The 26,931-nt window shown below is 39.4% G+C and overlaps 3 protein-coding genes across 5 annotated transcripts in view; 2 read left to right on the forward strand and 1 right to left on the reverse strand.

The window, feature by feature from the left end:
* LOC126389193 (cytochrome c oxidase subunit 4 isoform 1, mitochondrial) overlaps nt 1–13,359 on the reverse strand; it is a 516,851-nt gene extending 503,492 nt beyond the window's left edge. Inside the window, exon 1 of the mRNA XM_050042783.1 lies at nt 13,355–13,359. The gene's annotated coding sequence lies outside the window, so the exon portion shown is untranslated. The remainder of the gene's footprint in view (nt 1–13,354) is intronic.
* On the forward strand, nt 1–21,702 carry vat1l (vesicle amine transport 1-like). 2 transcript variants are annotated; one of them, XM_050042613.1, is made up of 10 exons: nt 1–61; nt 909–1,300; nt 1,901–2,030; nt 2,250–2,465; nt 4,315–4,457; nt 7,588–7,691; nt 9,791–9,846; nt 9,990–10,184; nt 16,125–16,208; nt 18,038–21,702. In XM_050042613.1, exons 2-10 carry the CDS (start codon nt 1,086–1,088, stop codon nt 18,134–18,136), a joined length of 1,242 nt encoding a protein of 413 aa, XP_049898570.1. In that variant the 5' UTR covers nt 1–61; nt 909–1,085; the 3' UTR covers nt 18,137–21,702. The 2 variants fall into 2 exon arrangements, with proteins under 2 accessions (XP_049898570.1, XP_049898581.1); XM_050042624.1 differs by having other exon boundaries at nt 10–61; nt 978–1,300.
* Nucleotides 9–26,578, forward strand: clec3a (C-type lectin domain family 3, member A). Of its 2 annotated transcripts, XM_050042712.1 has the most exons (4): nt 9–61; nt 24,401–24,534; nt 24,626–24,712; nt 26,107–26,578. In XM_050042712.1, exons 2-4 carry the CDS (start codon nt 24,423–24,425, stop codon nt 26,502–26,504), a joined length of 597 nt encoding a protein of 198 aa, XP_049898669.1. In that variant the 5' UTR covers nt 9–61; nt 24,401–24,422; the 3' UTR covers nt 26,505–26,578. The 2 variants fall into 2 exon arrangements, with proteins under 2 accessions (XP_049898669.1, XP_049898659.1); XM_050042702.1 differs by lacking the exon at nt 9–61 and having other exon boundaries at nt 24,327–24,534.
* The last annotated feature ends 353 nt before the right edge of the window (nt 26,579–26,931 follow it).

The raw sequence follows: 26,931 nt of genomic DNA on the forward strand, positions 1-26,931 counted from the left end.
CCAGCGCAACATGGCAGCGGCCTTATCTGGAATATTTGCGCTTCACTTCTGTACAGTGGAGGTAAGTGGAGACGCGGCGTCCATCTTTAAATACAGTCTATGGTGAAGTTCAGTACGAAAAAAAAGTTCCTACATGAAACTGCTCACAACAAGGTCTGTGAATTATTTTTCAGTAACTGGGTCATAATTTCTGGAAACAGACTTTTCAGCACTTGGAGCACCACAAACTGAGTGCCATATATTTCAATTATATTAGAGAGGAGGCAGACATGTCTATGGCTGATATCTTCAACACTTGGCAACTCACACCAAAACAATGTAGGCTGATAAATAACACTAAAGGTAAGAGGAAAAATATATATTTTTGATTTGGGGCAGGACTGTCCCTTTAACGTTATAAAGTTATAATATATCAGCCTAACGTTAGCTTGTTTTCTTTGCCGGCTAATGTTAGCTTGGACTAACGGTTGATGGCGTCCTGTGAATTTTCAAAAATTTCAAAACACACACACACATACACACACACACACACACACACACACACACACACTCAGTAAAGCATCATGAACAAGCTAGCTTACCTTTGAGGAGACATAACAGAAACTTGAAGGTGACGGCCGAACTAACATTTCCCAGGCCCACCTGAAGGCACCACACTTGTTGCAGGATCTCTGTAGCATCGTGGCTGTGTGTGTGTGTGTGTGTGTGTGTTGTGAGTCACGGATGAGTTGCAATCAGACTACAGCAGCTAATACAGACAAAGTTTTGTACACTGTTCACCAGCAGATGGTGCACTTCATACTTTAGCGCATTGCAAGCAAAACCAGCACACAGGGAGGAATTATAATCCAGATTCTAGAGATGGGAAAAGTTGAATTAAACAGTATCTAACGTTATGTGATTTAAAGGTGTAGGGATGATAATGCAGGGCTTAAATGCCGCATGACTGAGTAAAAGTGCGGACGGTGAGATTTCAGGCTCCGCCGTGAATAAGCATCCACACAGCGCCTGTCAGTGCCCAGGCTGCACACCACATCACTCTGAACCCCGAGGAGGAGCAAGCGGCAGAGCAGCGGGTCTCCGACATGGCTAAAGAAGGAGCAGATATGACAGAGGAGACCGAGTTCATGATAGACAAAAATGTGGGCAAAGAAACTGAAAACGTGGAGTCGTCCGGCGATGCCAAAGAAATGCGAGCGGTGATACTGGCAGGTTTTGGAGGTCTCAACAAACTCAGGGTGAGCAAGAAAGCAATGCCCGAGCCTCAGGATGGTGAAGTGAAGATCCGCGTCAAAGCATGGTAAATATGAACACATGAGGGATGCATTTTATGTGTACTTGTGGACTGTGATGTGCTCTGTCCTCCCCTGTTGCATGCCCACGCTTTACTGTATATCTGACAGTAGTAAGTAAGTATGAAGGCTGAATGTTGTTGGAAAATTTCGCAGTCATGAAGCCACAGGTCTTTTCTAGTGCAGGAGGTTGGCTGACTGTATGGAGATCAAACTGTTGCCAGCCAAGCCAACATTTCCAGGCAGATTTAGTCATTTAAAATCACAGTTTCTGTTTGATAATAGCAGCACTTACAATGCAAATGAGCTCCCAGCTGCAGAAGATTACAGTGTTGACAAAATCATAGTTAGGGAAATAGTGTTTATAATAGAGAATGCCTGTTGAATCTGTCCTTGTATCCACAGGGGAATAGCCTGTGACTCACTGCTGACTATAAAGACATAAATAGTACAAGGCAACCCCTAACATTTCTGAACAGCTCATAAGTACTTGATTTAATATGTGTCAGTGGGTAGAGGCAGCTCAGATGCATGATCTCTGCTCAGATATTGAATCAGATTGATTTAATGTCAAGAAACTGTAAGGTCATATTTATTCTTTGTCGCAGTGGCTTGAATTTCCTGGACCTGATGGTACGTCAGGGGACCATTGATAATCCTCCCAAACCTCCTCTTGTCCCTGGGTTTGAATGCTCTGGAATAGTAGAGTCAGTAGGTGAAAACACAACAGGATTTGAGGTTAGTGTCATTGCAACTGTGTAATTCTGTGATGTATGAATAAATTCGATCAGTTTCTGACCAACCAAATCAACAAAAATAAAAACGTGATGTAAGCCTAATAATGAGAAACCCATTAAATTAATCCTCAATCAACTAACAACTTCCTCTTTAGTGCCACATGCTTGTTTCCCATTAGTGTCTGCTTGTTATCCGGCTACTCTAACATGTTTCTTCCAGATAGGCGACAGAGTTATGGCTTTTGTCAATTACAATGCCTGGGCAGAAGTGGTTTGCACGCCAGTGGATTATGTCTACAAGATGCCAGAGGAAATGACTTTTGCTGAGGCCGCAGGGTTCTCCCTGAACTTTGTGGCTGCCTATATGATGCTCTTTGAGGTGGCCAATCTGAGAGAGGGGATGTCAGTGTTGGTTCACTCAGCAGGAGGTGGTGTAGTAAGTGCATTTCTTTTATGATTATTGCACAGCTGCACAAGAACATCAAGCTCTTATTATAGCTGCAAATGAAACAAGTTGTTTGCTCCCTGTCATTACTTAGTAACTGCTGTTTATGTCACAGTGCAAAATGAAAATATGTACTATAAATTATTACTTTAACTTCTTGAACATAATTTTAAGTAAATTAAAATTTGGAATGACTGGAAGAAATACATAAAGGAATACTTCATCCATAAATTGACCATTTGTATATCAATTGGCAATGCCATATTTCCTTGAAATCCTAAAGAAAACTTTGTTTTTCTTGCATTCCTCCACAGAAAATGGGGAACATAATGATTTATTGATTGTGCACCATGTTAAATAACAGCAAACGTATATAAAAACATGCATTGACAAACTCTCACACAACTCGTACAGTATATTCCAAGTCTCATTTATCCAGCTATTTGCTCAGTACTTCTTAAACACATACATTTTCATTTAAAAACCTTCGTATTGGAGTCTGGCTTTAAAGAGAGCGTAGATAAGTTTCACTTCAGGTTCAGTTTTAATAGTAACATCTTAGCAAAAATGTATGTGTTTGGGAAGTACTGAGCATACGACTGGATAAATGAGACTTAGATTATACTGCATGAGTTGTGTGAGAGTTTGTAAATGGATGTTTCGATATAGTTTTGCTTTAGTAAAATGTGGTTTGTCGGTTTCCGTGGATGTAAGAATGTAAGAAACACAACGTTTCTTAACAAATTCAAGGCAACACAGCGTCACTAACTGATTTACAAATGGTTGTTTTGTGGGTGAAATATTCCTGTAATTTTTCAAATAACGAGTTAAGAATTCCAATTTGTTATTTCCATGGCCAAGACAAGTTCATTCAGTATATGTGAAAATGAGCTACTCTCCCTCAAAGCCAGAAACCAGACAAGTAAGTCTCAAACTTGTGAGGTCATGGGTATAAAGTCTGGAGCTGCTCCATAGACAATGAATGGGAGACTGAATTTGTGGATCCACAGGATGTTTCTTTTCTTTTTTATACCCAAATGAGCTTTATTTTATTGCAGTTTACTCAGTCCTAAAATAGAAAATGTACCCATATACTCAGAACATTCCCCTCTGTGCTCTCTGTGTCATCTATGACATTTTCCCAATTCATTGTCTGTGGAGCAGCTCCAGACTTTATACTTGATGACATCACAAATTTGAATTTTAGCCCTCTAGTCTTTTGATTTGGGAGAGTTACTGATCATTTTGGACTATCTTGGACTAGGGTTGGGCGATATGCCCTAAAAATTATATCACGATATTTTTAGGCTCCATCTCAATACACGATATATATCAATATTTTAAATCTCCTCAAAAGCACTTAATTCATGCAAGGACTGGGAGACAAAATCGAACTTAACAGTATTTCTGACCAAATACCAAAAAGATGTAGGGATGACTATTGTTATTTTTTTCCCCATACAATATTAACACAATGAGATTTTTGATCAATAATCATCAATAATGTGGATATAATGACTAAGTGGGTGATGGCAAGAAGACTCGTAAGTTGATAAATTTACATCACTTTACTGTAATGCAACCCTTAAAATAAGGGGAAAAACACCATTTATGCCATATCATGATACAACAATATCCAAAATCTAAGACAGTAGTCTCGTATCTCGATAATGACATGACACATTCATATAGCCCAGCCCTATCTTGGATCATAGGAATAACATGGACATAGTTCCCCTTTAACAACATTACTATAACTCACTATTACTGTAAATCTTTAGAGTGAAACCTCCATGTTTTCAGGCAGTGATAAGTTGTTGCTACTGTGTGTTGTTTTCAGGGTCAAGCTGTGGCTCAGCTGTGCTCCACTGTACCTAACGTCACCGTGTTCGGGATCGCCTCATGTTTCAAACATGCAGCCATCAGAGACTCTGTGACTCACCTCTTTGACAGAAACGTCGATTACATACAAGAAGTGAAAAAGTAAGCACAGGAAGTTCGATTGATTTGAGTCTGTATTTAGTTCCTCATTGTGTGTTTTCCCAGCATTGATTTGTTCATGTTAAAAAATTAATTTCTAGGCTTTGTCGGGCATGTCCGCTGTAGCATGTTATACGTGTGCACTAATGTGATAACGTGGACCTCAGTGAGTGCAGAGGGCTGTGTGAGGAGGCAGATGTTACCTGTTGCCTTATTTGGTCTTGTGTGGCCGTGGTCCCCATGGCAACTCACGGCTCATCTGAGAGAGCAGCAGCATTGTGTAGGGCGGAGGTCTGCACTGGCAATGTGGAACAACTGAGCCAATTAGGGCCGAGCAGTGATGCCCTACACATTCCATTCACAACACAGCACAGCACAGCGTCGACCTGTTTGCACTTCAGAGAAAACACGTCCTTAGGTCTGATGTAATATGACAACACAGGCTTACTGCTGTAATGTTTTAATTCCTAAATTTTGTGATTATTTAGAGTACTTCGACACCATGCTGCCTCCTCTGCCTCAGAAGGCCTTAGCAGTAGTTTGTTATTACCCTGTTGAGTTCATCGGGACACATGCACCATACATGAAACACGCTGTTTGACTATATTTTTCAGATTATAATACATTTGGATTCAAATATTTTTGTCATGAGCACTGATTGTTGCATGTTCTCTGCCTACATATCAACAGTGGTACTGGATTAATGTGCCTTTCATCTCTCTGACCCACACATTCCTCTCAGGATCAAGAGCAAAGTACAATTAAATTAGTCTTTTTACAAAAGGCAAAAAAAACCCTGGGAATCACAAGACCACCAAGCAGTTTAGCCAAGCAGGTGTCCAGGGCCACAAGGCAGAAAGTAGCTGCCTTGATAACAACATGCCTTTCATTCTTCCACATACACGTCTTTAATGAGTCTCATTATGGCAGACTTTCTTGTCTGACTGATTCCGTGTGCGATCATTAAATCTTTCTGTAACATGTTAGAAAGCATGTTGCTGGTGAGGAGTGATGTGGGCATTGCAAAACACCAAGTGCTTTATAAGAAAACTGTAGGCAGAGGCAAAAGCAAAAACGTGGGTTGTATACTGCAACTTTTTCCTCAGAGTAATACTCCAGAGAATCAAGGCTCATAACTTATGAATCCATGATTGGATGAAATCTCAAGCAGCTCCAGAGTATGACTCACAGGCTGAATATATGTATGGACCTATAGAATATGGTTTGCACTTTTACATTCAGTGTTCACAGTCATAAACTAGGTAACACAGCCACGTCACTGTAAATGTATGAAGCTTTGCTCTCTTCTAATTGTACTTTATCGGTTATTAACGGTGAGTTGCTTTACTGATTAGTCGATAAAAAGATCAATCTGCATCTATTGCAGGGCTGCAACTAATTTTCATTATTGATTAAAGCTGGGGCAGAAATCTTGATAAAATTAATAAAAGAAAATGGCAGAATTTGAAAGTACACCCTCCTCCTGTAGCTCTTCTCTCTTCCCTCTCTGTCCAAAGCCCCTTCCACCAGACGACCACGGGTGTATGCACATGCTTCATACTGCCAGTGAGCCAGTGTTTCCCATACATTGATTAATTTAATCTTAATTCATTACAGAGTTGCACACAGTGCATTCGTGCAGCCCCTGCCATGCCCTGCCCTCTCTCTACTAGACCATGAATGAGACATGAATTAGCCAGCAAACATTAGCCACACCACCATCCCTCTGCTGGCAGCAACTCGTGAGACGGACCTTTAGTCTGCGGCTTTTGTGGATGGAATTCAGTCAATGCAAACCCACAGGATGTGTAACAGCAGCAAAGGAAATTTGGTGATCCAACGGGGGGTCAGGGTTGTCTGGTCTCCTGGAGCTGGGGTTTGTGCTGGTTGGATTTGTGCTGCTTGAGCCGCTGACTGAGGGTCCGTTTCTCGGGCTGGTGCCAGCCCTCCCCCTGCTGAGCTAGTCCGTAGTGGCGTGGAGTGAGGTGGAGGACACGCTGTGATTCCAGGCTCTAGGTAATGTTAGCCACATAAACATGGCTTTGAGCCTTTGGTTCTGGTTAGCAGATAGCTAAACTATTAACATTTTCTTAGAAAAAGAGAGACAACTGGTTGCTCTGTATATACAAACGTACCTCAAAACCTTGTGTGTGGTGCTCGTGGAGAACGGGAAACAACAGGATCGACAGGAAGGCAATCCAGGCACTCCGGAAAATGTAGAAAACAAGAAAGGAAATATGAAAAAGCCTTTAATGTAATGGTTAAATCGTTAAAAGAGCCAACATGTTTGGACCACTGCAGATCTTCGTCAGAGCTTTTAAAATGTTTTTGTACGTTTACGAAGACAAGGTGGTGGAGTGCAGTGGTCCAAACATGTTGGCTCTTTTAATGATATAGCCACAACAATAAAGGCTTTTTAATATTTCGTTTCGCATTTTCTTTATTTTTCAGAGTGCCTGAATTGCCCTCCTGTCGATCCTGTTAACATTTTCTCTCTATCTCTAAAACACGTTGCTGAGTTTGACATGTTTTTTTTTATTCTTTTATTGTCAGACTCTCTCACAGCTTAGATTTTCTAAAGCCTGAAAACAGAGCCAAGAAGAGGTTCAGAAGTCTAGTGTTCACTTGGTCCAATTGAATTTCAATATGCTCAAAGTTCATCATGGGATTTCTGCCCAGTAACACCAAAAATAAACCGCCTACCCAAACTTTAATCTGCTGATTATTTTAATCATTTGGACTGTCAAAGAATATACGAAGAAACAATCCCAATTTTCTAAAGCTCAGTGTGGTGTCTCAAATTACTTGTTTTGTCTAACCAACAGTCGAGCACCCAAAAATATTCTCACGTGAGATTCTGGAGCCAGTGTTTGTTTTTTAGCTTAAAAATGATTCAAACTGTCAGCTATCACAATAGCTGCCAACTTTTTTTTGTCAATTTTCCAATCATTTAATCAACCAATTAACTAAGACATCAGCTTGGGCTCGGGGAAACTGTGGTGGGCATATTTTGCAATTTTTCGACATGTGATGGACCAAACAGTTAATTGAAAAAATAAGCGTTCATGTTAACTATAATGTTCTAGTACATTAGTACATGGCTGTCACCTTTCCTTTGTTATTGATGTTTTAGGATTTCTCCAGAGGGAGTAGACATCGTGTTGGACTGCCTATGTGGGGAGAACACAGGGAAAGGCCTGACTCTGCTGAGGCCTTTGGGAACCTACATTCTTTATGGTAGGAACAATACTTATCTCCATTTAATACCTTCAAAGTGTCAGTAACTAAACATTTTGTATTTGTGTGCAGTCAGAAATTTGTCAATTTGCATAAAGTTTATATTAGCAATTAAAGGAATAGTAGGACATTTTGGGAAAATACCTCTATGCTTTCTTGCCGAGGGCTATATGGGACGATTGATACCACTCTCACATCTGTTCATTAAATGTGAAGTTTGAGCTAAGAGACAGTCAGTGCAGCTTAGCATGAAGACTGAAAATGGGAACACAGCCAGCCTGGTTACAACACGACCTTATAAAGTCACTGCTCCAAGATAAGATATAACGTGTTAATTTGTGAGCTTGGAGGTGCTTGTATGCGGGTTTTGTTGCCTTTGGTCAGAGCTAGGGTAGCTGTATTCCCCTGTGTCCAATCTTCATTTGGCTTAGTGAAAGTTCAGTCAGGATTGTCTAATTTAATTCACAAATCTCTCTGACTCACTCTCCGACCTCCACTATATCAGCTGATGTCACTCAAAGCCAGTCTTATGCTGCTGTCAAATTTTAAAACCCTGTTACTTCAAGACGAACAGATACGACCGTCCTCCACTCCGTTCACCTTCAGTCTTCATTCATAATGTACCCAGTCCTGCTCCACATCCAATCATCCTCATCCTCTGCCAACTCTCTTCACCTCCGCCACCAGTGTATAGACTCCACTGGGGGAATATTAACCATGACATCTCTACCCCATACACATCAGAATGAGTTCTAATCGCCAAAGAGCTTTCCACTTAGGGTTCTGCGATATATCAGTTATACTTGATATATTTCAGTTCTCTCGCTTTCTGCTATGGCTCTCACCCTCTCACTGACACAAGAAGTAAAAGAGATTCACAAACATGATACGTTACACACACTCTCCAGCCTATCCAGACGTCTCTCACTTGGGTGATAGTGTTTGAGCAGGCGAGGCATGCATAGCTGTTTAGATACAAAAGTATCTGTTGTGTTCCAGGCTACAACCATTCAGTCATACCTGCAGATACTATTAATATATGAACTGGAGAGCTGTTAGTTTGTTTCCTGCACTGAATAAATCCTGATGTTTAAATTGTGATGCTCTAACAGTTTAACTTCCTGCTAACAGCTAACTGTAGCAAAAACATCAATACTTTCAGCCAGGTGCTTTAAAATAAAAGCACCGGTTGTTCCATTTGGATGTATTTCATCATAGCAATACTTTATTTTACTTTATTATAACAGTACTTTATTTAACTTGAATGTAACAGAAGTTTATTTAGTGGTTTAGTATTTTAGTAGTCTGCAGTAGTTTAGAGGAGATTTCAAAATATTGAGATATATATTGTGTATCGCGATACACGCCTAAAAATATCGCAATATTATTTAAAGACCATATCGCCCAGCTCTATTTCCACTATTCATCTTTATCCTGCACTATGTAATAAAGTATCCTGTAGCTTCATTTTAAACAGACAGACATGAGGGTGGTATCAATTCCCTCATCTAAGTCGTGGCAAGAAAGCAGATATGAGCACCTCCCAACGACTGTTTCAAACTAGACAATATAAACATTCTTAATGGGTCCTTTGGTATTTCCTGTGTGAATGTTTTGCAGTGTATGTCAATGACAACAGCTGACAGGAAGTAAACATGGATCCAAGTTGTTGCCTAGCAATGCAGCTCCAGTAAAAAACAGTCTATAATGTCGAACTGTTCCTTTAAAGACGAGTCATGCATTCAATGAATGTGTTGGCAGTCGGACTGAGTGTGAGATAGGGAGGCTCACTTGAATAAAACATGCACCATTGCCTGCAAATGAAATGTATTGTCCTTCACAGCTTACATACTTACCTATTCTGTGTTAATCACTCTAGTTTGTGTGAAGCGTCATGAATGAAGTAGCAGCATTAGAAGGAGATTAATTAGTTTTAGCTGTACTAAATATGTGCGGCAGCATGCTTGCACAGATCTAAGGGTCTAAAGGTGCCAACTGTTTCTCCCTCTTCATGCTTTGTGGCTTCCTGTTATTGACCAGTCACTTCTGCCCAGCCTTTTGCACAGCATACAACAATCCTTTTATTTTTGTTTTTTCAGGCGCGTCAAACATGGTAACTGGGGAAACAAAGAGTTTCTTCAGCTTTGCAAAATCTGTGAGTCAGAGATGCAGTCTATCATCATCATTTGAAGAAAACAGTACTACCCAATGAACATTTCATCATTTCATGGCAAATGAGACACGCGCAACTGAGTGACTCAGAATGACGTGTCTCTCTGTGTTTTGTTTTTTCTCCAGTGGTGGCAGGTGGAGAAGGTGAATCCTATTAAACTATACGAGGAGAACAAAGTCATAGCAGGATTCTCCCTCCTCAACCTCCTCTTCAAACATGGGAAATGTAGTCTTGTGAAATCAGTGATGGACAAACTCTTGTGTCTCTATGAACAAAAGAAGATCAAGCCGGTAGTGGACTCCCTGTGGGCGCTGGAGGAGGTAAGACACTGTTCAGAGTGTGTAAGACAGTGAACAAAGTCAATGGTGAGCAAACTAGAAATGATCTGATCACAGTGGTTACATAAACAGACATGCTGGGTTTAAGATTTAAGAGATCTTGGACGGCATATAATCTGTTGTTTGTCACTGCTGCTTTCTGCGGGACATTGTCAGCTGTTCATTCTGGACATTCTTCCACAGATGGTGGGTAGGTTGCATCTTCCTGTTCCACAATTATTTCACACCAACTCAAAGCCCGACAGGCCATACGTCAATCACTTCACTTTCAATTCCTACAAACTCTTTAAGTCTCCCTTTAACCCTGGTTGTTCCATTTTTGGGGAATGTCAGTACAGAACACCTACACACACCTAATCGCAGTAGCCAGTTTTTACATCGAGCTCAACAAGTAGTTGTGCAATGTGCGTTTGCTTCGTTCTAGAGAATCAATTACTGTCTTATGTTACAGTAGTAATGTGTAAGCCACAAGAGGTAGAAAAGTTGGTGTGTAGACATTTGCTTAATTTTTATGCCAACTTTGTAAAGTTACGGGATCACCAGTGCCTTTAAAATACAAACAAGCGTTTGATTCTTGGTCCTAACACTAACGCTAGCCATCTTCGTGCACCCTGTTCTTTCACCGGTCAGCGTAGCACAAGCAGTGCTGGGGAAAGAATTAGTATCAGCACTTTAAAGGTCCAGTGTGTATGATTTAGGGGGATATTTTGGCAGAAATTGAATATAATTTTTTTTTCTTGGGTGTATAATTAAGTGAAAATCATAGAGTCATATTTTCACCTTTTGCCTTAGAACGAGTCGTTTATATCTACATGGGGAGGGGGTCCTAATCTATAGGGATTGCCATGTTGCAACACCATGTTTCTACAGTAACCTAGAACGGATGAACCAAACACTGGCTCTAGATAGGGCCATTTGTGCTATTGCACCAGCCGCTATAGTTAGCATCCCCAGCGCATAGAGCCTGTCATAAAAACCCTTACAAACTGCTTTGTGCAGTGTTTTTCCCTGCCTGTAACCTGTTTTTTTTTTCCTTTTATCGTTTGTTTTTTTGGAGAGGAAGAGACCCCTACAAATAATTTGGTTTCCAGTAAAAAAAAAACTCCCAAATAATTGACACTGAAGCACTTTTAACCAAGAGAAGTTTCAGCTGGTTGCAGTCTGCAATCCTCACCACTAGATAGCACTAAGTCCCCCTAAATCTTACACACTAGTCCTTTAAAATGTGTTTGGAGGGTGGCTTTAAGCTACTGCCGTTGAGTGCATCCAAAACATCTTCTGTCTTTACAAGGGAAATGTTTGGAATTTGTTACACGCCCAAAAATGCATCAAGAACTCAGATAAAAGGTGAGGCAGTGAAGTTAATCCATCACAAGAGGCTGATAACAAGTCATTATGAAATTTGTATCCACAGTCAGAGAGAGAATGGGTTAATGAAATAATCTCCAGATTTTCATTTCTCATGGGAAACTCCCCCGGCGCTGGTCGTCATTAAACTTTGGCAGCTTTGTCAGGCCATTCAGTGGAACCATTGCCCATAAAGAATCTCATTAGAGGGGAGGATGGCGTGGGATGGCGTGTCAGGGGCACAGCCTGCCTCATTTGTTCATAGGAGAATTCAGAGGGCGTTAGTTTACATGTTGACCATAGCAACCTTTTTTCCTGGAATGTGTGTGACTAAAACAGAATCACGGGACCACCAGCAGTTTAATAAGAAAAAAATAATTCTGTCGCTTTCACATGGGAGTACCGTATAAATGCTTTTTAGGGTACTATTAATTGAAGTGAGCCAACATTCAGTATCTTGCAGAGCTCATTTATAAGTATTAAGAAAGTCCCAAAACACCTACTTGTACAATTCAAGTGGATCTTATCCCCTCCTGCTACCTAGCAGAAAAGTGCTGGACACGTTTCTGACCTATTTTTGCTCTTGGCATGTTTTCCGGTGTTTTTTTTTAAGCAAATGAATGCTTTTGACACAATAGTGTCCAAACAAAGAGCCACATTCAGCTGTGTCTTTGTGTGGACTGTAATGAGAAAGAAAGATATGGCTTCCTGAGAAATCTTTTGTAATGAGTGAAATTTTTTCCTCTTAGTTAGACCAGCCTTAATGAGCGGCATTGATGTTTCAGTGTTTACAAGTTTTGACATACTAGGTGTGTTGTTAGATGTAGAAGAGAAAATGTCACAGTAAATTCTTTTCGTAAGTTCAGTGTTTTCATGCAAGTCATGTAGACTCCACTTGGACTCGACCATGATGGTCACTGGGGTGTTGGGGTGCTCTATACAGAGATAGAAGCTGTAAAGCTGTGGTGTGTTGCATTCGAAAAAGATAATCAATTATTGCACTTAGCCTGCTTCTGCCATTTCCCTACCACCGTCCTTGTAGCAATCAGACTACAGTCAACGGACAGTTTTTCCTCTTATCTGTGGTGCTATTTATCAGTCTGGATAGTTTTGGTGCGAGTTGCCAAGTGTTGGAGATATCGGCCGTAGAGACATCTGTCTTCTTTCAGATATAATGGAATTAGATGGCACTCAGCTTGTGGTGCTCAAGGCGCCAAAAAACCCCATTTCAATCAGGAGAGACAGGAGGATGAAAAAGAGATGAAGTTTAATGTGAAATATAATTGTACAGAGTAACAGATGATTTGTGCTGGTAAGATTTAACAAAAGTCTTTGGCACCCAGACACCAGAGGGAGATTATTTGTGATCGTGGGACATCTGAGCAGCAGCAAGATAAATCCCCCCATGGAGTCTAGACACTGGTGGAGGTGGTGGTGGCTGATGACTTTGGTTGATGACTGCTAAGGCGAATAGAGGCTGCATCCGAAGACTAGGTGGTGATGGGGAGGTGAAGGGTTACACACAGCAGCAGCATAGGACTGCGGGCAGAAAACAATATTTAAAATGAGGTGCAGTGAGATGATAGGCTGATGTAGAAGGTGTGTCGCTGTGCTTTTGGTTGATTGTGTATCAGCTGATGACTTTTCTATGAGTACATGCATCACTCCTTCTGCATGACGATACAGTTAGCGGGTGTAGTTTGGTAGAACTAAAGTAGTTCCTTTCAACACTTGACAAAACAATCTAGATTGATAAACAGGACTACAGGTGAGAGGAAAGATATGTATTTCTGATTTGGGGGTAAACTGTCTCTTTAAGCTGACGGTTCAGTGGTCAGGTCACACAACCTTAAAAGATTCTGACATTATTGTGTTACTCAGTAATGTTTGTCTAGCAGTAGCAGCTGGGACTGTCAAAAAACAAAATGTCAGCTAATAAAACACTGTGGACAGATGTCTCCACAGACTCTGTTGGCAGAAGCCCGGCCTTTATATTGAGTACAGACTGATTAAAAGCCCCGCCTGCACTCTTTCTCCTGGTAAAATGTTTGCAGTGTATCTGGGTGTTAAGCACTACTGTCCTTATCAATATAACACACTTCATGAGTCAGTCATGGTTCCATCTGTAATGCTCCACAGCTGATCATTTCTTTAATTCTGAAACATCATATCTGATTTACGATGTAATGTTTCATTGAGGTTTGTGCCTTCACAGACATGAAAAGTGTTGATGCTAAATCTGTTTGAAAAAGAGGAGTCTGTGTTAAAACAATGGGCCTCATCCACAAACAACACGTACACACAAATCTCTGCTTAAACTGTGCGTATAAATTAAAAAGGCTTCAATAGACAACAATATTTAAAACGTTAATTTACTTATGCATTGGCCTAATCATGTATCCTATTAACTAAACATGAAATTGACACCCTTGTATCTTCATCAGTTATTGTTAAAATTAAAATATTCAGCCACAATGTGATACACAACATGACAAATAATTTGCAAGAAGTTCTAGACCTTTCATCAAAGAAACATTTGGGTGGTGCTTTATTCATTACTCATTTTGAAGCACTTTAGATGCACAGAATACTTGAAATTGTAATCCTAGCACCACGGTGGTTCCCTGAGATTTTACCCACATGACAGCCATAAATTATCGTATAGCAATCACAGTGTGAAACAACACCTAAGATAAGTAGCAGCAGAGACCTGGGCTGGCCTGACAACAGCATCACTTTCTCCACCAAACACTTCTAGGTAAACATATTTCCTTATATAGAGAAATGAGGGCGTGGCAATACGACAGGTGCCTGTCAGTTTATAATGATTCAGTGAATGAGGCCCATCGTGTCTAGTGTCTTACATTTAAGTGTTAAATAAATAATCCTTATTACAGTTCAAGTTATTTCATACTTAATCACATAAATTAAATTAGAGTAAACATCTCCATGAGGTTATTATGAATTTTCAGAGCTGAGGACTTTTTTAAGTTGGTGTGAGCTTTTTCAAGACAGTGAATATTAAACAATTTGTTTTTGCAGGCTGTGACTAAGGCCTGGGTAGTACTTATTTGTTCATACCTTCCTGACATTTCAAAGGGGTATACAGTATATCATAGTATTTCTGTAAGTCATTGTAGCATTAAAGTCATTGTCTAGCCTACAATGCTGTGTTTCTATGAGAAAGAGCAATGTCTGTAGTTTTAACCATATTATAAATCATACATTTGGGATTTGTTAATACTCCAGTATACCATAATACCTTGATACTGCTCAAGCCTGATGTGACTCACTTTAAAAATCTTTTAAAATCACCTATCATTAATCAAATTGTAAAGCCTTCACTCATCACTGTACGCTTTATTCCAGGGCTGGTTGGCCGTCTTTGACCTTTCATAGGCTCAGTCACTGGCATTCGTTAATTTATTCCCTTTGTACATGACGTGTGTACTTTGATTAAACAGAGATCTGACTGTAGCTATAGTCTGAGATCTCAAGACGTAGTTTTGTTGTCTGCTGCGAGTGCATGGACTGGGAAAAAAAAGCTTTTATGTGCTCTGCTTCTCTCTCTTTGAATAACCTTTAGGAGGAGTTGAAACTATGTGAATTGGTCTCTTTGCTGTACTTAAAGCTCCCACAAGTATAAGGATGAATGAATCGGTTGGTTCTTGTCATCATGTGTATGTGCTCTAATATTTCTAGGATGTTACTGTATATATTTTATGTTGTTTATTGTGTTGTTCTTTGGCTGTAACTTTTTGTATGCTGTGTCTTGGCCAGATCTCCCATGTAAAAGAGATTGTTGATCTCTACATCATTTATTTATGTTATATCCCATTTAAGACAGTGGTCTAAAGCTAGTTAATCAAAACTCCGATACAGAATACAGCCTACATTTTCCCTGCAATCACAGGTGAAGTGAAGCAGTGTATCTGTGAGCTTAATATAAACCTTCTTGGATCAATTCTACAGGCAGTGAAGTGTTCAGTGCGATGTCAAACGTAGCCCAGCAGGGTGAGTCAGCATCATTAATCAACATTAAAGAGTGAGTTTAGATTATGGCTGATCTGAGGAAATGGGCCTGTGTCTGGAATGACTGGGAAAGGGTTGCAAAGTGTCTTTGTGTGGATCCAGTTGACGTAAGAAGTTTTTTTCTTAGCTGGTGCTTTGAGATGTTGTTTCAGATGTTACAGCAGGCTTCCTGTTGGAGAACTTTTAGAAGTTATTCACCAAAATAATGAGCAGAAGTAAAAAGTTGTTTGGTCCCTGTGTTTCTTAACACATTTATTATGAAAGTGTTACAGCTCACATCATTAAATGTGTAACTTTGGTTCACAAGGCACTTTGTGTTTTCTATAAAATGATCCGACTTAGATGTAGAACCGACCTAGTACTGTTTTATAACAAGAACTTTTTTTAAACTCTGATCATATAAAATAGTCATACTGTTTTTAGGTGTTAAAAATAAAAGTCATTACTTTATGAGATTTCATTTTCGATATTATATGTTGTTGTGGTTGTTTGTTAACAGTTCAGTTTATTAAAAGTAAGTTAATTGCTGTGTTTTATTCTCAGGTAAAAGAGGCCATGCAGAGAATCCATGACAGAGGCAACATTGGAAAGCTCATTCTGGATGTCGAGAAGTCTCCCACCCCTCTGGTATCAACCATATTTTTAATATGTTTTTTTCCCCAGTTGATTGTGGGAATGAAAGCGTACATCAATACACAGGGCTGTTAAATAGCTCTTGACCTTCAGTGCAATGCTACAGAGAGAGATTTACAATTTTTCACAGAGACTTTACATCTTTTTAAGTTAGAGTGGCTGATGAGTTGATTTCAGAGTAATGAAGCTAATTTAACATGTATGGCATCTAATGAGATAAAACAAAATGTAAAATACCATTTATAAATGAACAGAGACACAACAGACACTTGAGAAATATTAATTGTGATAACATTTTAGTACCACCAGGAGAAATTGACAAAGATAGCATAAAATTTCAAGTTTTTATAAAAAGATAAATATAACAAGGCTACAACATGACAATGACCTTTCTTTCATTGGTAAGTAGCACAAAACAGCAGAATGACTGTAGCAAACATTAAGACAGAGTGAGAAAGCGCAGCTGGTACAAGTGCATCAATACTGCAGAAAATGAGGATGGAAAACATTTCAGATATTCAGAATTGATATGTATCAATAAACTATAAACTATAAATTATATTTGACAGCACTACTGAAGACATTATACAAGTGTGATTTAGCTTGCTGTATCGTCTAGTATAATTACTAGACAAAAGTAAGATAAGATGATAAGAGAGATGATTTGTTTTGATGAGTTTGATTTGATCATCCAGATGCCAAATTAGATAAATATCAATGACAAAAATAACACAGATAAAATGAAAGTATTATGTGACATTGATGGTCGAGGGTACATGAGGAAGAGAGGAGGAAGAGAAAAGAGGAAGTACATGACAGTAAATTGGTCTGATCTTGTTTAGCCAATGTAGAGCTCATTTTTAAGAACATCTGTAGTGAAGATGCATATTGAAAACACTGTAAATACAAGAAGATGATGCTCAAGATGGGGGGTATCTGATCTCTCTGCCTAAGGAGATACTACCTTGAATTTGTGAAGAAAACTTTCTTGCATGCCTCCACCGAAAAAAAAAAAAAATCTATACTCTCTTTGAAGCTAGAGTCAAATACTAAGGGTTTTTTTCCCGCAAAAACGCATTTGTTTACGAAGTACTGAACATACGACTGGATAAATGAGACTTGGATTATACTGTAAGAGTTGTGTGAGAGTTTGAAAAGGGATGTTTTGACATAGTTTTGCCGTCAAACATGGTTTTCTGTTTTTGTGAAGGCATGTGAGAAAAACAAAGTTTTCTCTACCAATTAAAGGGAACATGGCATGACCAGTTGATTTACAAATGGTCAATTTGTGGATAAAGTATTTCTTTAAACATGGAGATCAGATAGCCCATCTCAAGCATTATCTTGTTACAGTGTTTCCAAAACAAATTTTCACTACAAAAGTTATCTCCACAAATTCAAGGCAACACTGCAGGACTAATTAAATTACAAATGTTCATTTGATAAGTGAGGTTTTCCTTTAGTTAACCACACAGCTAATTCTCTGGCTGACTCGCTGTGTGGTAGTTGTTGACATTTCTGATGCCTACAGCAGATTTACAGGTCCAGTCCGGGTCATAAGGAGGCAGTGAGTAGGATTCCCTCCTGTTTCATTGCAGTTGTTTCCATGGCGATGGCAACATCAAACCTAGAAGCGCTATAAGATGTGTAGACATGCCCGTATTGACAGTATAGTCCCTGTATGCAGCAGCCCATTAGCAGAGGGTGCATTAACATGTTTACTGTGCTGCTTGGTGTCAGCTCAAATGTATGTTCACCTCTGTTCCTCTGTATGTGTAGCTCAGTAAACAGTTAATGACAGCTGAGTAATATTTTACCACTAGATGGCCAGTGACAGCACAGAGACCAGTGAAGCAGGAGAGGAAGAAGAGGAGCCAGAGGGAGACAACGACAGCAAGGAGCGAATGCCTTTCATCCATTAAACCCAACAGACCCCACCGCGACACGCCTAGAGACTGCAGAGGCTGCACAGATTCACCACACACACACACACACACACACACACACACACACACGTGTTGTGCAGTATGTGCGCGTGTATGTATGTATGTATGTATGCATGTGCTGTATGCATGTATGCATGAATGGATGTATGTACAGTATATGTTTGTGCCTCCTGTCTATTGTTTGTCTTTTGATTGGTCAAGCTAAATTTTGGGGTAAATGAAGACTTACAACATGTTTGTCACCCAGGCAACAGGTGCAAGTGCCACTCTCAGAATAGTGTTATATTCTTTATGGTATTATGAAGTCATGTTATGCTCGCCAGTAACGTCAATAGATTTGTGTATATTTCACAATTAGTTGCATCTGACTCAAGCAATTAAAGATATACTATGCAGGATTTCCTAAAATACATTATATATACTCACACAACAGTAATCCCTCTAATTATCACTTATGACCCACTAGCAGTGTGCAGCAGTGTCTGTATCTGCACACAACCTGCCTTCTGCCTGGATTTTCTTAATTTCGTCTTATCTCGGTCTGTTCAGGTCGATTCTGGGTGTCAACCTTTGGGCAGTGGTGTGTAGCCCCCGGCCAATAGCAGCATGAGGTCAGGACTCTATAAAAACGTCCACTGTCTCCGTCTCTCTCCTCTGCTCTGTGGGTGCAACCTGCAGGTCTGTGTGTCTATTGGATTAAAGGCAAGATTGAGCAGAGCAGAGAAGCCAAGCTGACAGGATGAAGCATTAGCTGCATTAGGTGTGAGTGTGTTTGTGCTTTAGAGTGTAACTGCGGTGATACAATCAGAAAATTATTACTTATCTGATTCATTACTGTGTTCTGGCTAACACTGCTCCCTCTCTTTAGCCCTGTCTACACCAAACACTTTCAGTATGGTACCTTTGGAACCAATAGTAACTCTTAAGACATGGTACCTAGACCCTAACGTTACCACCACAAACAGTTCTCTTAAATATGGATGGGGTTGTTGTCACTCACTGCTCCATCCAGCACTCACTGTATTTCCTCCCTTATCAGTTTACACCTCGTTTATTGTCCACAGAACGAGGCTTCACGCCACCATTTTCAGAACAAAATAAAAACAGGTTGTAGTGAGTCTTTCTTCATGGGGTATTTAAAAACAGTGGGTGTTTGCATTTAGTCCTTTTAAGGCAAGCTCGGGGGTTAGTGTTGCCGGAGCTCACAGGAACGAAGCTCTGCATTGCTTTTTTTTTCTGTGTGAGGATTACGATATATCCTACTCACATAACCCGGTCAAAATTAATAAAGATAAATGATTTCAGATCCACTCATTGCTAAAAGTTTATGTCATATAAAAACTAAAGTAATGTTCAGAGCTGTCACAGTGAAATTTAAGGTGTTTTGATGGACTCACATTGTCAACTCATACATTGAGTACCATTACAAGTTAACGTTCCACCTTTAAAGTTGCCAGCAGTCAGTCCAGTGAATTAAGTAATTTTTTTCTCAGACTCCAGCTGCTGTCAGAGGCAGTAAGACATCCTTTCATTTTATAGTTACAGTCTATGAATAAAACTCTCCACAGTATGAACAGTGGTTACATGAGCCTCAAAACCAGCCCTAACTCAGCCCTGAGCAGAGTGACCATCCTCTATTGACCAATCAACAGACTGCAGTGTTCACAGCTCCACATTTTACTACCAGATCTGTGTGCTAGGTACCCCAACAGAGGGGGGACCAAAAATGGGGACAGTACGGAACAGTTCCATTGGTACCATCCACAACTTTTCACAGTGGAAACAGAGGCTTTGGACGGGGCTTTTAGTCACTCTGTAGCTCGCTTGATCACAGCTACTCTCTTAGTCTCGTTGAGCCGAGGAGGAGGGGCCGAGTTTAAATGTTGTGTTAACAAACAGTAAGCGAAAAATCCTGCATAGTATGCCTTTAAACCCGCTGAATTGCTATTATCACTCTAAGATCGGTACCCTGATATACAGGTTATCTAAAGCACCTAAGTGTCATATACGGAAACAAGCTTAATATTTTACAAAGTAGTGTATCTAATTCTCACCCCTCCTCAGTGATGACAGCTGTGAAATGAAAGATATCGATGGAAGTTTGAGAAAATGAGCTCAATGTTTCGATGCTTCTGACCAAGAGAGTGAATTACTTTCTCATGTTACTATAGTAACGTGTAACCCACGAGAGGTGTAAAAGTCTGTGTGTAGATATTTGCATGATATTTTATTATTAGGTGCCAACCTTGTAATATTACGGGATCACCAGTGCCTTTGTGCTACAAACTAGCGTTTGATACTTGAAATGCTTTCCTCGTGTGAAGTTCGCATTGAAGGAACTGACAAAGAAAGGTATTTTTAACTGGGATACAAAAACTATGCTTATAAAACGAGTCCTCATCTGATCAGAGATTGAGATAAGATTAAGGATATATTTTCCCAGAACACAGTATATTCAGAACTTTACTGAAATACAGTATATACAACACAACAAAGTGTTACATTTATAAAAGGTCACAAACATTTAAAAAGAATATATGTAAATACAACAGAAGATGAGATAAATCAGTAAATTCTGAGTTTGCAGGGAGGATCATGAAGTGGTCGGACTGCAGTCTGAGCTTTGTGGAGTCTCTGCTTTGCTTGTCTGACCAAAGTTGTTTACTTGCCGGTGCCTCACAATAAAAGTGCCATAAGACTCCAACATATATTATTTTTACAATGAGCTGGTGTATAAAGGCAGAGTGATTAAGGTCTGAGCAACACTGTTTATTACTTAATTTAAGTGTGATGCCCTCGGCTTTCCACATCTGAGAGTTGTTAATGAAATGTAAGAGAAAAATGGCCGACAAGGAACAAATGTTTACGCTTACGTATCTAAATGAGAGATCTGTTTTATCCTAAATTTATCAAAGTAAAAACAATTGTTTCCACAATTTCTCTGGCCTTGCTTTGTCAGTGTTTTTATATTGGCTAGCCATCTGAATTATTTATTACTTTACTTGAATTATTAAAATGGAACCAGAGCATACATCAAAATGTATTTTCTCTGCTATAAAAACAATAAAACAAGTCTTACATAATCTGCCATTTTAACAAAATAAAAAATGTATCAACTAAAGGGGTAAACACCTCATGCTTTGAAGCTGAATGATAAACGCTGGAGACACAGTCTAAGTGGGTGTACAAAGGTGATGAAATAAGTCACTTTAGAAGTTTATTTCTAGAATGGAAGTTAGGAACACACATTGTAGACACTTTAGAAATATATATCTCAATTCTGATGCCTTTAATGTTTCGTCTGTGTGTGTGTGTGAGAGAGAGCGTGAGACAGAGAGTATGTTTTTGAGTGTATTCATATTGCCTTGTAAAGAAAAAAAAAACCTGTCTAAAGAAGTGTTTAGCATTGTAGTGTGCTCACAACATTCCTTATGAACTCTGGTTTACCTGTGCTCGTATATTTTTGTCACTTGTTGCTGTTGTTGTTGTGTACTTTCTTTGAGTACAGCTCTGTTTACTTGAATAAATTTATCTGCAAAGTATTCTGTGGCTGCGTTTCTGTCTTAGTTCAGTGTTTGAATTTATTTCATGCAAGATTTTTACAGCACTCCTGGGAGCGGCTCTTTCTATATTACACTTAAAATGAAAGTTGTCCCTCTTCTCCTTTTATATATTGTGTAAATGTATATATTTTTTGAGATTATGGAATCATTTTTGTAATAGTGGCTTTTACCTGGATTTAAATAAGTGAACTTGAGAGGTTAGAAATGTTTTTCAGTGTACATTACGTTTCAAGTATGGTTTATGGCACTGGTTCCCAACCTGAGGGTCAAGACCACCACTAGGGGGCGCCAAAGCTTAACAGGGGTTGCGAGGCCTTGATTTAAAGGGGTGTAGGAAAACACAAAAAAGATATATACAGTAGGCCTATATTTCAGCATTTTATTTTTATTAAGTGAAGAAAACCAAATTAAATTATGTTTAAAGTTTAGATTATTATTCATGATATCTATTTTTTTAAATCTCACATGGCAAAGTGAAGACCTGAACACAAGCTGTATTCACAGAGCCTTCACTCTTTGCAAAACAGCCTCGTCCTGCAGTAGAAAAGTAAACATTCAAACAATCAAAGAAGAGCTTTTAGAACAATCATCAATCTTTGATGCAATATTCATGGGAAATAATCGGCTCAAAATGTATCATAATTGCTGTTTTACACAAACTTCCTGTTGTCAGCATTTGGGTTAACTGTGCAGTTTATCAGTTGTTCTGTACTGTTATTATTATGCATTGAATATAATATGGAACCCATACATAAAATGTCACTTCATCAGGGGTCGTCACTTTACTTATTGATAAAAAAGTGTGTCCCTTAAGGAAAAAAGTTAGGAACCACTGGTCTATGGTGCCTGTTTACTGCACATTCTGCAGTGCCCCCCTGTTTGGCACCAGGTGGCAACAAAGTCAGGGATTTGTAAGTTCTACAGACAGTGGATTTAATGTTTTGGTGACACTGACATGTCTCAGAGGAGAGAAATATGCTGCTGTCTAACTAATGATCACTCAATTGTACAACTGTTGACCTCTGCCATAATGTGCAGGTAGTCAGTACAGCCAGAGTCAATGCATGTACTGTTGGCAGAAGTGCTGCACAGTGGGTTTTATTTCAGATCTTAATCATTAATTATTATTTAAGCCAGAACTACTGACGATCTGTCTCATCTCTGACTCAGGGTTCAGTGTTAGTTTAAGGTTTTATGTCTGCCTGGAAATGGAAAGAGAGAAGTGTTAGCAGAGGTGACACTGGAACAGCATACAGGAATTTGCTAATACAGCTTTTTTTTTAATGCTAACTAAACATAGGACTTGGACTCCATACTGTGCAAGGAGTCTAAACTAAATAGATGTTACATACAGTACCTTTTTACATCCAGTTACACCTACAGTACTGAATGTAACAGTAAACAATATTAATTTTCTTGCATCTTTGCAGGGAAACAATACATTCAACACGTTCAGAAGATCAGCTTACATGTAGGTGTGTGTATTACAACTAATAAAACCATCACAGAGTTTTAAGTTAACAACCTTATTTGGTTAAGATACATTAAGTGATTATATTGTGTATATTATTTCACTTTTTTTGCCTTTAACGTCAACTTTATTTTGTCCCTAGAGGGCAATTAGTTGTACAGCAAGTAAAAACACACATAAAAAGACACGAGAGAACACATAAGAATATATACTCAACAATCGGTGGAGATGGGGGGAACAAAATACAGTGAAACAACACTGTCATCATCAACATCACCATCACTCATCACATGATCATAACAAGAGAAGCCTCAGTACAAAGTCTGACTCTTCCACTGCTCTGCATTCATAAAAGAAATGGCGGTGGGAATGAAGGAGTGCTTGAATCTGTTACTCTACCAGGGGGAAATCTGAGCTGAGAGCCTCATTGAAAGAAAATGCTTAGAAATGCACATATTGAAGACTGACTATAAAATGGGAAAACATACTTGAGAGTTTAATGCTATACTGAGCGTGTATGCCCAGGGGTTTTTCTTATTTAGCTCCCCCCTCCCGTCTGTGTACAACATTTCACCCTAAAAATAGCTTTTCCTGCACCCGAGCTGGGAGCTGGACTTCCTCTGGTTTAATAGTAGCTTTATTTTTGAAGATTATACAACTGGAAATCTGTGTGAGTGCAGATATCTACAGTGTTAGTCTTTTACTCACCTATTTGTTTTCGTGTATACAGTTGTAAATGAAAGATTAAAACAGTCTACATGAATGCTATATTTCACAGGTGGCATCATTTGATGGTTTTCTGAGCTGACAGCATGGTGTAAGATTATTTTTCACTTGTTAAAAAGTGACTTAACGTGTCCAAAGCTGACATGGAAGGGAGACGGGATGAAGGACACTCTGTAAAAGTGAAGCAGTCAATGAATTTCCAGTTTGTTTGTGAAATGAAAGGGAATACTGCTTAGTGCACCTTGTCCCAAGTAAATATTTATCAAATGCCAGACACAAGGAAATCATTATTTGCCACTCCACCCTTATACCTCTCTCACCTCCTGCTGATGTTTGGATAAAAACAAACAGAGTTGGAGCCACTGCAGGGAGAGTACCCAGAAAGGCATACAGAGGGGCCAGTATATATTGAGCTGCCTGCAGTGCTTTTGGTTCCTCTCACGGCAGTACAAGGTGTGCCACTGTGTCCTGTCACCGTAGGATCCACTAAGCGGACTCTGGCATGGCACGTCTAGCCCTCCCTGTCCTCCTCGTTCTTTGCTTCTCCTTGCTCCACTTCAGCTCCAGCCGTCCATCTCGTACCAGGAAGGCTGTGTCGTCTCGTCAGTCCGGAGGTAACTCTTTAAATACATGTTGAAGAATAAAGTGCTTGCCACCACTGATGTTCATCTGACTTGGTTTTTCTGGCTGTTTGTCGAGATACAGCTGCAGAAGAAGATGATGTGAAGTCCCAGCTGGAGAGGTTGTGGCAGGAGGTGAACTCACTGAAGGAGATGCAGGCGTTGCAGACAGGTATTGTCCTTACTACATAAAGGAAGATTGAAGACAGAAGAGGTGACAGCAGTACATTAGATTCATAAGCATTACTGCCTCTTCAGTGTGTTTGTTTAAAATTAAATAAGAAAAATTATATAACAGAGGTTGGTTAACATTGATTGCCATTGATTTTTATTATAAATATGGCATTGTGCTTTCTCTCACTGTTACTTGTTAATACAGCCTACTGAGCCGACATGCAAGGGTGTGTGGACTCTGCTGAGACAACTGATACCGTCACAGATTTTTTCTTATTGTGTTGAGTGTCCAGCAGAGGGCAGCAGCACCCATATCAACCATTAGAATGTAAAGTAAAGGGCTGAATTGGAAAGAATACAAATAACACACAATTTATGGGGAATGTAAAAACATACAAAAGATTATTTCTTACAATTTTATGTAGTTTTTGTGTTGTAGTTGATCATATAAAATACTATGAATTTATGTTTTTTTTTTTAAAATCTCTGTTAGGCCTCCTTTTTTCTTTCTTGACTCATTTAAAAGTCACTAGTCACACTGTGAGCTTACTATAGCCTGGGTCTTCAACAGGAGGCCCTGGTCCCCTAAGGAGTCCTCAGAGTTACTGCAGGGAGGCCACCAATTTATTGTTTGATAGGTTTTTCTTTTTTTTTTTCTTTTCAAAAATTAAAATATGTATGAAAATACACATAAACATGAATCCAACATATTTTGCCTTTGCAACAACATACCTTTGTGAACGTGGAGTTTCCTCCCTCGCCTACCAGAAAAGCAAACACAGGTCAAGAATGCAGCCTGAGGCTGACATGGCCGTCCACCCAACAACCTCCATCTGCCCAGCTGAAACATGTTGAGGACCCCTGCTATAGTATGAGTTCACAAATACAGCTGCACGAATTGCTATGAAATCTGTTGGGGAAAAAATGTGGGATTAAAAAAAAAAGTATTTTGAATTATGTGTAATGTGATGATGGATAATGTGATGTGGAAACTAAACATTGTAATAGTTTTGAATGGAGCTGGGCGATATGGAAAAAAATCAAATATCACAATGTTTTTTATCAAATACCTTGATATCGATATTCACACAATTCGATTTTTGATAAGTAATCATCAGTAATGTGGATGTAATGACTAAGTGTGCAAAGGCAAATAAAAGAACAGCTTTAAGAGGCTAGTAAGTTAAGAAAATTACATCATGTTACTGTAATGCAGCCTTTAACAACAACAACACTGTCGATATTACGATATCCGAAATCTAAGACGATATTTTGTCCCATACCGTGATATTGATATAATATTGATGTATTACCCAGGCCTAGTTTTGAACTCTTTAAATACTTTATAGTTACCAATCAGTTCACTTATGGATTAAGTGCTTTGTGTTTCAGTCTGTCTCCGAGGCATCAAAGCTCACAGGAAATGTTATCTCACAATCGAGGAGCCCAAACACTACCATGAAGCAAACGAAGACTGCATTGCACAAGGAGGAACTCTTGCAACGCCACGGGACATGATGGAAAACAATGAACTGAGAGACTATGCAAAGAGGAGTGCCCCAGGATCCAAGGACTTCTGGATCGGCGTAGCAGACATAGTGAAAGAAGGCCAGTATGTTGATGTCAACAGCCTGCCAGTCAGCTACTTCAACTGGGACCGCTCCAAGAAGCAGCCCACAGGAACGAAGAGGGAGAGCTGTGTTGCTCTTTCAGTGGTGGCACAGGGAAAGTGGTACGATGAGGTGTGTCGCAGCCTCAAAAAGTACATCTGTGAATATGTCATCCCCTGAGAAGACAGGAGTGGGTATTGGCAACTTGGTGATCACTTATGCGGGTCATTGATTAAAAATGTGTTGTCAAATCTGTGCTAAGTCATGTGTCTCTATGGTGTATGATCAGGTTGATAATTATCTTTAATACACGCTGTGGTAGCCTCACTATCAAACTAAACTAACAGACCCATATAATACATTTTCAGATTTACTGACTGAAAAGGCGACATGTACAGTCTTGTACTGCTAAACTAATACTAAAATACTACAGATGAATGTATCACTATAAGTGTATTTCTGTGTATAACACAAAGGATAAAAATGCATTCCAATACACTGCATGATCTCTACATAACCCTCTATGAAACTGTCAAGAGCAGAACATGCATCTCTGCTTCCTGCTGGTACAGATGTCCACTTATTTGGGGACCATAAACAATAAGGA

Source organism: Epinephelus moara, chromosome 1 (assembly GCF_006386435.1).
Source record: "Epinephelus moara isolate mb chromosome 1, YSFRI_EMoa_1.0, whole genome shotgun sequence".
Lineage (NCBI taxonomy): Eukaryota > Metazoa > Chordata > Actinopteri > Perciformes > Serranidae > Epinephelus > Epinephelus moara.

Bases quoted from the DNA above. Each gene is read 5' to 3' on its own strand.
- vat1l (XM_050042613.1), top strand. From the start codon at position 1,086: ATGGCTAAAGAAGGAGCAGATATGACAGAGGAGACCGAGTTCATGATA. The intron at 1,301-1,900 runs GTAAATATGAAC...TCTTTGTCGCAG, and splicing joins AAGATCCGCGTCAAAGCATG to TGGCTTGAATTTCCTGGACC. The intron at 9,847-9,989 runs GTGAGTCAGAGA...TTTTTTCTCCAG, and splicing joins TCTTCAGCTTTGCAAAATCT to TGGTGGCAGGTGGAGAAGGT.
- clec3a (XM_050042712.1), top strand. From the start codon at position 24,423: ATGGCACGTCTAGCCCTCCCTGTCCTCCTCGTTCTTTGCTTCTCCTTG. The intron at 24,535-24,625 runs GTAACTCTTTAA...GTCGAGATACAG, and splicing joins GTCGTCTCGTCAGTCCGGAG to CTGCAGAAGAAGATGATGTG. The intron at 24,713-26,106 runs GTATTGTCCTTA...TTTGTGTTTCAG, and splicing joins GATGCAGGCGTTGCAGACAG to TCTGTCTCCGAGGCATCAAA.